Source organism: Engraulis encrasicolus, chromosome 17 (assembly GCF_034702125.1).
Source record: "Engraulis encrasicolus isolate BLACKSEA-1 chromosome 17, IST_EnEncr_1.0, whole genome shotgun sequence".
NCBI classification, from domain to species: domain Eukaryota; kingdom Metazoa; phylum Chordata; class Actinopteri; order Clupeiformes; family Engraulidae; genus Engraulis; species Engraulis encrasicolus.
In genome coordinates, this window is record NC_085873.1 from 2,484,586 (window position 1) to 2,497,580 (window position 12,995).

The 12,995-nt window shown below is 42.8% G+C and overlaps 1 protein-coding gene across 3 annotated transcripts in view; it reads right to left on the bottom strand.

Moving 5' to 3' along the window:
- Nucleotides 1-385: 385 nt before the first annotated feature.
- Nucleotides 386-12,995, bottom strand: part of mapta (microtubule-associated protein tau a) — a 70,805-nt gene continuing 58,195 nt past the window's right edge. For 2 of the 3 annotated variants that reach the window (XM_063221555.1, XM_063221554.1), the window contains 3 exons: nucleotides 10,756-10,854; nucleotides 8,395-8,677; nucleotides 5,142-5,231 (listed from right to left, as the gene is read on the bottom strand). In XM_063221555.1, coding sequence (XP_063077625.1) covers nucleotides 5,227-5,231; nucleotides 8,395-8,677; nucleotides 10,756-10,854 — 387 coding nt within the window. In that variant the 3' untranslated portion in view covers nucleotides 5,142-5,226. Of the gene's footprint in view, nucleotides 5,232-8,394; nucleotides 8,678-10,755; nucleotides 10,855-12,995 lie in introns of all 3 variants that reach the window. The other variant, XM_063221553.1, reaches the window with a different exon arrangement.

Here is a 12,995-nt window from a genome sequence, read left to right on the forward strand (position 1 = left end):
CCATATCGTTGAGTTTGGTAACCACTAACAACACAATAAAACCTGTTGAACATGCAACAAAAATCATGGTCAGTTAATGCAGAAAGAAAAACTATTAATTACAGTGACTGGGTGAGCCCCAAATTAATTTCTGTATGACGTCCTGACATGAAAAACTCAAAAATACAAACAAATGACTCCACCATTTGAATGATTATGTTTCTTCCGACTTCAAAAAAAATCCTCCCTGTTGGATCGAAGCGCAGTCAGTGTGTGTTAATCTCCATTAACTGTTTTGTTCTTGTCACTTCGGTTGTCTACTCCGCAAGCACTGTTTTTCCTCTTTAGTAATTGATTGCTATGCAAGTCCACTATATTGTTGTATGATCCTAATCCAGTGTGTGTGTGATGTTTTTTTTTTCTTTTTCGTTTTGTTTACCCCAGTCATTCAGTCACTGTTTTTGTTTCTTCTTCATTTATCAGTTTTTGTAGATTATTTTTGTTTTCTGACAGGTTTCATTTTACAAGTTCAAATATTGCAGCAGTTAACCTCATTTGCAAAGTAAAAAAAAAAAAAGTTTGTAAATAGTACCATTAAAACCTTTATTTCAAACTTGGCAAACAAACCACAATCCCTGTGTGTCTTGTCTTTTCGTGTCTTCATTAGATATTTCATGTACACACAACCTGTCTGTGTTATAACTGTGATCATGGATGACTCAATTCACAAAACGTTGGTCAGAAAAGTCGGTCGGGTTACATTTCATCAGTGTATTTTGTAGAGAATATTATAATTCCTTGAACCTCCACGGCCATCTGGTTCAATTTTTATGGGCAAAAATCGAATGAAATGTCTTCAATAATATCAAAAGGAACTTTGGTGGTGGTTTAATATTCTTTATTTCCAAATTCACATTTACAGCGACAAGAATCATCATAAACCAATTATTATTAAAACACACAAGAACAATATTGACAATCACAATGCTCAAGCTAAAATGTACAACCCGCAAAAACTGGTGAGAAAGGTCAGGTGTGGACAGGAAGAACAGTGTGCCCGCCTCTCCTGCTGTCCCTACTGACGAGGGAGGGAGGAGAGCGATCGGGACAGGAAAGGGAAGAATAGAACAGAACAGAAAATAAAATAAAAACAGCCACTAGCTGGACATATCACCTACAGTAGCCACCTCTCTTCTCCTCTTTCCTCCAAACTCATCCACCTGGTTGAGTCCCCACCTCCTGTCCTCATCTTGTCTCCTTTTTTTTACCCTTTTTTTGTACCCCACTTAACCCCTCAAATCCACAATCCACCCACCATTCCATCCCCCAAAAATTCCCCCCATGATTCACACAAGTACACACTTCTGTCCAAAAGAAAAGAGAAAAAAAAGAAACACATTCAAACAATGTGCCGCCGAATTTTGTGATAAAAAGACTAATAAAAAATAAAAACTTAAAAACCAACCAACCAGCATGCAGATCATTGTGTTGCAAGCACTGCCTTTAGAGTTTGTATGACCGTGTTTATAAATGTGTGTATGCTCCCGGTGTCCTCAAATATATGTCCTTGGCAAGTAGTTAATTAGAGAATCAAACATATACACATTACAGCTATATAGTAGAATCAAATACTATTACTACACCTCCCCCTCCTTTTCAACCCGGTAAGGAATTATGGGATTTTTAGCAACCGTTCTGGGGGGGTTGGGTGTTGCCTTGCAATAATACCTACAATATATATCCTAAGAAGCGCAAGATAGATCGAGAGCAAAGGATATACCATTAATGCATCTTGTTAAGAAAAATAAAAGAAAGAAAATGAAAAAAGAGGCAAGAAAGAGATCTATCTCCCTCCGAGAGACGCATGCAAGTAGCATAGTTTGTTTTCAGATCAGTCGACAAGACAGTGGATGCCACAGCTGCGTGAAGATGATGACTGTCTCTAGTAGCACCACGCCCCATTAGCAGACAGTACTAACTCACCCCTCATAACATACACAGCACTGAATGCTAAGAGGAGCATTCAGTTAGGATGCAGTGATGTGAACCTATGGTATGAAATGCTTGAACTTGACTGAGGTGCTTGAATGGTGAGCCATCACGAGGCCAAAAGCATAATACTATAGCCTTCATGATGACATTGGGAAATTAGCCTGATGCAGCTCCTCACAAATGACTGGCAACAGCAAAGTCCTGTTCTGAGGGGAGTGACTACTCGCAGCTTCAGTTACACTTTCAGCTTCCTTTCGCTACTGTTGCCATGGTGATGTCATCTGAAGTGATGCTTGTTTACATTACAATAGGGCCTTATAAAATCATATTTTCAGCGCTTTAAGATCTCACACTTAACATGGGAATAGTACAGTGGAGATTATTAATCCCGGAGGAGATTAAGAGAATTATTTTATAACGAAAGCAACTCTAGAGAAATTACATTAATCTGGTGGGTTCTTCCATTGTTACAGTTACAACACGAATTCTGTGACATGACAGGTCATTATTGGCAAGTTAAAATTGTACTTTTTTTTTTTTTTACTAGTGAGCAAATAGAATGGACGACATTAGGTCAGTCAGGTGATAGAATTATCCAATCAAATGGAATAGAAAAGACGTAGCAGCTATCTCTTTGAACAGAAGATTCTTATTGGTCAGTAGCAGAAGTCTGTTATAATGAAAGGCAGGGCTAATAGATCTCAGATACTGTCTATCAGGTCTGGGACAGTACAGTAGGCTGCATTTAACATTTGTTAGTAGATAGCCATGGTAACAACTACATACGGTTGGTAGTTCCAGGCATAGAATTACAAATCTTCCCTAAAGATGTATTTTTATATATTTTTTCCCTCTAATACTGACGTAGCTGCATTGTTTAGAAATATAAGCACATAGACGTGTGCATGCACAGGGTTAATGTTTTAGATTAATAGCGTGAAGTTGGTTCCTTTTCTTTACTGTGTGTTTATCCATTGCATATGGATATGAAAGAAATCCAACACTTTTTTTAAAAAAAGAGGAAAAAATAAAAATAAAGAGGATAGGCATTTTACAGTGAAGCACTTACAAAAAAATTAAACAAAAAATAAAATATAATAATAAATTAAATTCTGCCAGCAGGCACAGTCATATTGTTTCATATCAAATACATGTGTGATAGCCACAGAATATTACAAGAAAGAAAAGTGCTTAAACAGACGGGTTTCGTTTTCTCTACACAAAGCACTCTGGGTCTCTGTTAACGGTTTCATATTTTATGTTTTTTTTCTATTTCTCTTTTTCTTCTTTTTTTTGTTTTGTTTTCATTTTCTTACGTAGGAGATAGTAAGTCGAAAAGACCTCACTGTTCTGAATCTCACCATCTTTAACCAACGTCGTCAGTACCTCACTAAACTTCTTCACCTTAACTCGCATTGACCAACTACTGATACCCTGCAACACTGTTTTATCACTATAATGTTGTGTATTATTGTCGGTTTTAGTATGTTAAAGGGATAAATTGAGGGGGACAATAACACATAGCTTAGTCATTGAATGGCAGCAGTAATCCAGCTATTGTGTGTTAAAATGTGGTAATAGTCTGGCTTTTATGTGCGTGGGTGTACCTTGTCTTTTATCTATCTACTTTAGTGTAAAAGCTAGAAGCCTTAAAGAGTTACACAGTTCCCACAAACAACCTCAAAAGCTTTGATATTCGATGTAATTAGTGTTATGTGTCTTTTCTCTACCGGTGGTCATGCGTGGATGGATCCCTTTCTTGTACATTTATTCACAATAACTAAAAAATCAAATCACTTGTTGGAAAGATCCCACTTCAGATTGTACCAGTTCTTCTGTTCTCTACTTGTGTTCTTGGACGGATCGATTTCCCAAACATTAAATTCTTTTCTCTACTTGTGTACACGGATAGATCCGATCCCCTCCCCATACATTTAATCACAATAACTGTCCTGTAGTTGATAATTACGCCACTTCCGATCGTACCAAAACATCTCCACTATCAAGAGTAACATCTCATGGAAAAGAGGCTGACAGAGCAAAAACAAAAGTCTACAGGGTACTATAAAAGTGGGTGGCCATCAATGCTATAAAAAACAGTGGTCTGTGTATGTGTTTGTGTGTGTGGCTACAACTGAATTTCACAGAATACTTTCCCCTTTCTGAATATCATATTTTTTGCATTATTTTTCTGTTAACTTTTTAAAATAATGATAATAATAATAGTAATAATAACTCAGGTGACCAATTCCCACAAGTCAAGTTAAATCAAAAGTGGAACAACAAATATACCATGTTGATCTTAAGATGTTGAACATGAGGAGCAGAACACTTTCATTGGTCGTAATGCAAATACTAAAGGTTAAGGAAAACAAAACAAAAAAACTCAACAGTGATAGCCTGGCAGGAGGGCTACGGGCGGTAAGAAAAACCTCAAAACTACAGTGTCATGTCTTCTTTACTTTGTTTTCTTGCCTTTTTTCATGTTCTTGAAAAAAAGCTTCTATGAGAAAGGGGTGAACATCACAGAGGACATTTTCTTTCTTTTTTCCTCTATTTTTTAAACTATTCTACTGGAACTGCTGTGAAGAAGGGAGGTGAGATCCTTGGTTGACAATGTGTAGAATTGTGTGTGTGTGTGTGTGTGTGTGTGTGTGTGTGTGTGTGTGTGTGTGTGTGTGTGTGTGTGTGTGTGTGTGTGTGTGTGTGTGTGTGTGTGTGTGGCTAAGGTGTTCGCACAAACCCTGCTTGGTTAACAACTTGTAGTACACATATGTATATGCAATGTGTCAGCATGTTTGTATGTATGTTCTTATGTGTGCATCCGTGCTTGTACGTATGTGTGTGTGTGTGTGCATTGTACTGCATATGCATATTTATATGTGTGTGGGTGTACTGTATGTCTATTGTATGCATATCTATAATGTATCTTTATGTGTGTGTGCAGCAATGGATGGGGCGATCACTGCTTGGCAAGCGATGCCGGCACCTGGTCGTGTATGCATATCTGTGTGTTTGTGTGTGCATGTGTGTGTGTATACGCATGCGTAGTGATGAGCCAATCACAGCCCCTGCTTGGCGAGGGACGCGGACACCTGGTCGGCGAGGGTGTCGAGCTGCGGCGAGTCGGTCATGTTGATGGAGCCGGAGGAGGAGACGGTGCTGAGGTCGCGAGGAGACTCCTCCAGGGACACGATCTCCGCCCCGTGGTCCGTACGCGCCTTCGCCTGCTCGCGGAAGTTCAGCTTGTGAGACTCAATCTGAACATGGAAATCAAAGTGAAAAACAACATCAGAGGCAAAACCAGTACAGTAATGCATTACACTTCACTTAATTTAATACAATTTAATTTGTTTTAGCTGTCTGTGAAAATACACTTTTTTGTGAGGGCCTTGGCCTGCTCGTGGAACGTCAGTTTATGGGACTCAATCTGAACATGGAAAGGGAAAACAAGCAGGGCATTTGCCCTGGGGCCCAGGACCCTCCTGTATTGGTGGAGGGGCCCCTAATGTGACCTTAGCAGGACATACAGTGGGCCCTAACATTGTCTTGCCCTGGGACCCTGTGCGCATGTGTTCAGCCACTGACTACAACCGTCCTTCACAACGCACAATTTTGGCTATTCAACATCTTAATGAGGGCCTTGGCCATCTCACGCTAATGTCACTTTGTGCTACTCCTTACACCTTACCTTAACATTACACTTAGCAGACAATTGATCTAAAGCGACTTACAGTTACGTATTACAGGGTGTTATACAGTAGTCCCTGGAGAAATGTGGGATTAGGTGCCTTTCTCAAGGGCACTTCAGCCATGGAGGGAGGAAGGGATTGGTAGGGGTGGGGACTGAACCTGCAACCCTGTGATCTACAGTCCAGCTCCCGAACCATTACACCAGGGCTGCCACAACTCAACCAATGGGAACGGGAAACAATGTCAGAGGCGCATTACACCAATTACACCCTGCCAATTCCAATTGTGCACTTCATGAGGGTGTCATCAATGTGTTAACAGTTTATTAACTGCAACTTACAAATTGCAAGTGTATAAAATAGCGGTTGTTGTTTTTATGATTTCGAAGGAAGATTGTGATAAAAAAAATCTAAAACAAATCAAAAATCTGGATTTTTGCCATATCGCCTACCCCTACCCTGCATGGATTTGAACCCTGGTAGGAGTGAAATCTACACTGACGTCAATGCATTCATTTTCTGAGTTATTATGCTGAGATGGATGTTGTGCTCCTCGGCCATCTTGTTTAACGTCAGCTTGTGAGATTCGATCTGGTGGACGGAAATGGAGGCAGCATGAGCATCACATAGGAGGGGGCAATATCTCCTTCATCAACTCATTGGATTTTGTTGGGCTTATTGAGTTCACCGGCCTGACCTTGGGGGAAGATTTGTTGCGGCTTGAGTTTTGATAGAACGGCAGCTACACCTGAACCACTGTTCCTCAACAATGCACAGGGATGGACTGGCCATCTGGCATACCGGGCATTTCCCGGTGGGTCCTGCAACCTCGTGAGCCCCTATTTTCAGAAATGTAATATATATATATATATATATATATATATATATTATTATTATTATTTTTATTTTTTTATTTTTTTTCATTTCATTATGAGGGGGGGTCCCTTTAAGCCGAAAGTGCCCGGGCCCTATTTCTCCCCCAGTCCAGCCCTGACAAAGCACATTATATCCCATGGGCAAACAAAAAAACATGTAGTAGCCTACTGTCTGCAATTGGTGATATACTGATAATGTGGTCATCTTCGAGAGAACACCAGCTTGTGCAATTGAATGATGTACTGTATGTATGAATTAATGTGTGCATGGTTTTGATGTGAAAAAGGATTTGTATACACCTAACCTAGGAGATTTGCGTGCTTGAGTTCTGTACATAACTGGAGGGATACTAGCTTGTCCATTTAAAAAACACATCAATGTCAGTACCCTCCGATGCTCTGTATTTTATTTTCGAGTCTTCATTCCAAGGTTACTCAGGGAATCAAATTAAAATGTGCTTGACAACATATCTGACAAAAGGGAAGAAATGAGCGTTAATCCCAACATGTAGAGCTGTTGGTCGAACCTCTTCATAGTAGTACCCACTGTAATTCAAACTGCAGGTGCTGTACTGTCAGTAGAGCTAGAAAAGCAGCAATCTCGAGTGTTATTCTTGTGTTTTATTTGACCTACCCGCTAAAGAAAATTATAAGAATCACATTCGAAATGCTGCTTTTCGACAAACAAAATGAACAGATCTTTTCACTCGCACTCAAAGACCTTGTAAAAAAAAGTTTGCAGTTGAGAGCACTTCCTGAAAAGACAGTCAGTAGCCTAGAGTTATTCTGGATGTTTTGAACAGTTCTCCTCTCCCCAGTCCTTACCAGTGGGCTCCACATACCGTAGAGCATAGTTACTTTTTTCAGATTTTCAACAGAATGGTAGCAGTATTCGGTTTGCGCACGAGTAATGCAAACTCTTAATTCATTCTGAACGTGGTCGTGTTGCGGGCATATTGCAGATTGCCGTCCTGCACAAACTTCTGCAACTTGTTTCAAAACATAACCATATTCCGCGAGAAACCAGAATACTCTGTGCTTGTAACTGTGCTCATAGTGACACCAAAGATAAGGTTCGAATGCTGTTACGGCTGCATACAAGACCTTGTTTGCCCATTGCCTGATTAGCTCCAATTAGGTACCTGGGAGTGGCTTGATGAACAGCACCTGGCTCTACACCTGATTCTGCAATCAAGCTGCCTTTAAAAGCTGGAGAACTCTACTGCTCTGCAGAGGCGCTCTTACTGAGATGATGGCTGTTGCCTCTCTAGCCGTGGGACTGTCTTTGTGTATTTGGACTTTGTGTTTGTTAAATGTCTATGTGTCATTACAATTAAAATCCCACTGGTTACGCTGCATGTTTAAAAGGTGTTGTCTGTAGTCTTTTAAGGTTAAGTTTGGTTCTGTGTTAGCCCCATAGGACCATTTCAGTGTTGGGGCGTAACAAATGCCTTTTAACCAGAGTTGTATAAAGTAGAATTAGAAGAACTCTTACTATACATATGTAATTACAACACTAGTAGTATGATATTACATATTTGAAACCATGTGATATCATACTATTAGTGTTGTAATTACATATGTAACAAATAGTACTTCTACCTCTAACTTATACAACTCTGCTTTTAACCTTCTCTGGTGACACTTAAATGTGTCCTCCAGTCTTACCTGAGGATTGGTGAGCAGCAGGGAAAGCATAGCATGTATGAAGTGTAAAACATGTATGCCTGCATGTATGTGTGTATTTTCACTACAGTACATATGTATGCATGTGCCTATGTATGCATGTTTGTTTTCAATACTACACTCTACCCAGTCTCTCCTAGTGGGCACACACTCTATATAATAATACTTACATGTGTCCTCCAGTATGACCTGGGGGTTGGACAGGAGCGGGCCCGGGAGGGTGTCGGGCTCGAGCTCGGGCTCGGGTTCGAGCAGGGGGTTCTGGGGTTCGGGGGACAGGCTGAGGCTGGTGGAGGACAGGGCTGGGGAGCCGCGGGAGCCAGGGGAGCAGGGGGACGAGGGGGAACAGGGGCCGGGACTCAGGAGGTCCGGGCTGAGGAGGTCCCCATTCTCGGGGGAGCTTGCCTTGGTACTGCCCCCCTCACTCTCCCCACCTCCAACTCCCTTCTCTCTCTAGGAGCCACCCAGGACAAGCAGCGTGGCCCCCAGGGTGGATGGATGGATGGATGGATGGATGGATGGATGGATGGATGGATGGATGGATGGATGGAGGGAGGGAAGGAGGGAGGGAGGGAGGGAGGGAGGGAGAGATGAAGAGATGGGTGTATAGATGGATGAATGGTTAGTTGGTTGTGGGTGTGTTGGTGGTTTTGGGTGGATGGTGGATATATAGTTGGATGGATGGATTGTTGAGGGTAGGTTGGGGGTATAGGGTGGAAGTTGGTGGGAAGGGGAGCAGGGTGGAGTGATGGTGATGGTGGTGGTGATGGTGATGGTGGTGGTTGGGTCACGTGATCAACATTGAAGAGTCATGTTCGAACAGAAGAGAACAGAACAGAAGAGATGACACAAAACAAATCAACATGAAAATGGGTATGCAACCAAGAGCGAAATGATGAGGAAAAACAAACTAAACTAAACATCTAAACTCAAAAAGAGTTTAAAATAACTTAAAAGGAGTATGAGTTCAAACAAACACACACTGGCACACACGCACACATGGTAAACATCAAATCTGTGAAATCAAATTAGCGTACGGCGAAGAACACAAATTGCACACACTCGTTGTGGAAAACTGGGGTGTGTTGTAATGTTCAAAACTTACGGGGGAAAAAAGGAAAAGGCATGATGACAAACGTGAGGATGAAGAGGGTAAATGAGTGTGGAGAAGAAGGGAGGGGTGAACAGGGTGAATGGGCTGAACGGGGCCTCTAAAGAGCGCTGGAAGGCAGTGGGACTATAGCACAGCTGTACAGATGACGAGGGATGAAAAGACTACACTTGTAGAGATGAAAGACTGATGATGATGGAGGGAAGAATGAAAGGGTAAGCCAACACCAAGCCGTGCAGAGAGAGAGAGAGAAGGAGGACAAGGAGGAAAGGACACACTCCAACAGCCAATGCCACCAGCCTGTGTGTGTGTGTATGTGCATAATGTGGACTTTATTTGTGTAATGTGTGTAAATGTACGTGTATGTGCAGTATGACATAGTAAAGTTGTACTTAAGTATATGTACTGTATCAGAGACATTGTGAGTCAACTAATGTCTGTGTATCAGAGAGAGAGAGAGAGAGAGAGAGAGAGAGAGAGAGAGGGAGGAATATAGTTTGTTTGTGTGTTTGTATGTGTGTGTGTGTGTGTGTGTGTGTGTGTGTGTGTGTGTGTGTGTGTGTGTGTGTGTGTGTGTGTGTGTGTGTGTGTGTGTGTGTGTGTGTGTGTGTGTGTGTGAGGGAGTGCATGTTTGGCCGTGTGTTTGCAAGTGCAAGCATACTGTACAGCTACACCCTAGCTGCGCACACAAAACAGCACGTGACCCCCGCTGCGGTTCCTGAACGCCATGCAGAGAGGTTAAAGGTCAAGAACAGGAGGACTTGCAGTTAGTGCATCACCATGACAACAGTTCATCGCCACGGCGACATCAGCTCCACCTCACACAGCCGGACGCCATTACAGAGTCTGTAGAGCCAGAGCATGGTGCAGCACGCACAACACGCTGTCTACAAGCGGCTACCCCACAGCACTCCTACAGGGGGAGCACTACCCAGCAGGATCCATTTCAGCAAACAGGGACAAGTGGAATGTAAGATCAGCTCAATGAACTAAAAGAATAGGCCTACTTGTATTTTTATAGCTCAGTGTGTGAGGTGTAGGGTATGAAGCTCAATATACTGTATGTTTAAAATATCATGTATTACATATAGTAATTAATGTGTAATTTTCCATGTGCCTTTGTTATCTTGATTTGTAACCACCATGAAAATGCATTTGCCACTCTAAAACAATGTGTGGTGTTTTAGGTTAGAGTGGTCTTCGAAGGTTTATAAAACCTTTAACCTCGAGTAATTCTCTCGTCCAAATTGTTCAAATTATTACAAATGTGTTTGTATAGAAATGTTGTAATGCTAAATTGATAACTTTACAGCAGTGTGCGTGTGTGTGTGTGTGTGTGTGTGTGCGTGTGCGTGTGCGTGTGCGTGTGCGTGTGCGTGTGTATACTTATATGTGTGTGCATCTTAAAACATCCCCTTACCCTCCTTGAGCCACCGCCTGGCTTGTGATGGATGTTGTCTTTCGAGCCGCACTTGGACTGCACGTTACTCAGGTCAATCTTCTTGTGCAGGATTTGAACCTGGACAGCGACACGACACAGCGAAAAGACATATTTTAGTAACAATTTCATTTTAACGTTCACCTGTTCGCCAGTAATACAGTACATGCCAAACAGTCGGTATAAGTGACTTATAAGATGTGTAAAGCAAAAGCAATCATTTGTTAGGTGTGCATTTGCATTTTTTTTGTGTAAATGTTCATAGCCAATAAGGATATCATCGCAATAGGGATCTTGTATGGCCTTCAAACTTGTCTTATAGGTGACTCAGACGGTCATTAGGCATGTACGAGAGGCTAACGTGAACCCAATTCCAAAAGGTTACCCATATTTTATTATTTCCCACAAACACACAGTGGAGCCACATTTAGCTCATCACAGCTGAACACAAACTCCTGAGAGGGTTCGTTCACAAACAAACAGAGAGCATGCTGGGTAGGCACACTTCGTGAGTCAACAGAACAGTTAAAAAAAATATAACAGGGGTCAAAGCTCACATGTTTCCATAGCGATAGAACAGAAATAGAGAATAGAGAGGAAAAGGAAAGAAGTGGAGAAATAGTCAGTGCACATTAGAGCCAGTCTAGAACATTCTACAGTGAGAAAAAGATATACTAAGTGGGCTGAAGGTTATTAAGTGGGTAGTCTCAGATTAGTACCCTCCCACTGCACTTCCTGTATGTGGGTTTTCAAACAGGAAGGCTGCTGCACAATGCATTCATTGATTAATTGATTTCTAGTCAGTAGGTTCAATAACCACCTAAAAAAAAGAGGATCGTTAGGCAGGCGAGAGGTGTTGAGGATTGTTCTTTGTTAGTTCTCTTCCAGGTAAAAAAGCATGCTGATATGTTATAACAACTCTCTTCACTGACTATAACACACACGCCGCACACATGACGCAGCACTTCCAGGTCTTGAATGGGGAGAGTGAATGTATGCTGATATTTCACTTTAGCGTTTGGTGATTGTAGAATGGCTACACAAGGACTAATGGGACTCTAGCATTGATTATATGCACACTAAAAGCATTTACACACTCGGGGCTTGCGGAGGAGAGGGTCCCCGAGGGGGAGGTGCTGTTATAGAGAGCCTTTTAATGGCTTCATCATCAACTCAATGACTCTCACCACGTCCTGAGGGCGCTACTGCCACTCACAAACACATGCGTGCAATAACACACACGCACACACACAAGCATTGTGACGTGCACACACACACACACACACACACACACACACACACACACACACACACACACACACACACACACACACACACACACACACACACACACACACACACACACACACACACACACACACTCTCTCTCTCTCTCTCTCCCTTGCGACTTCTCTTTTCTTGCCAGACACAACTGACGCAGATCTCTCTCTCTCTCTCCCTCTCTCTCTCTCTCTCTCTCTCTCTCTCACATGCACACACGCATGCAAGCACGTACACACACACACACCCTAGAGTAGCGTTCTGCTGCCTGACCCCTATATCGCACCTTGTGTTGAAATCATTCCCAGTTGCCACAAACCTAACAGAGGAGTGATAGCAGTGGAGTGCTGCCACAATAATCTGGCCCATGCGGAAACAAACAGCCAAACAGCCTGTGACCTTTCAGAGCCATCCCATCTAATGCGCACGCACACACACACACACACACACACGCACACACACACAAATTAACGTACAGCCAGCCATATGCACGCACGCACACACACAGATACACACACCGACACACACACACACACACACCCACGAGGCACCACCCCATAACCCACCCACCAGGCTGCCCAGCAACTCCTCCCCCCATCCCATCCCCCCTGCTCTGATCTCATCACCTCATCGCCGACGGTAACAGGCATCCGGGGGCCCATGGGGACCGTGTGTGCGGTGCCCCCAGAGGGACACAAAGGTCTCAGTATCCCCCTGTCCTGTGAAGTCATCCCTCCACAGAGAGGCCTCGGCTGTTCAACTAGCCAGGGCCGCTGGCAGCTTTGGTGGGGCCCAGGACAAAGTCATCTTAAGGGCCCTCCCCCTCTCAATACATACAATATAATGGAGACCCAATTCTGGGGCTCCCCCATCTCTCCGGGCCCTGGACAACTGACCCTTTCGCCCCCATCGGTTAGCTTCCCTGCAGCTAGCTACAAAAG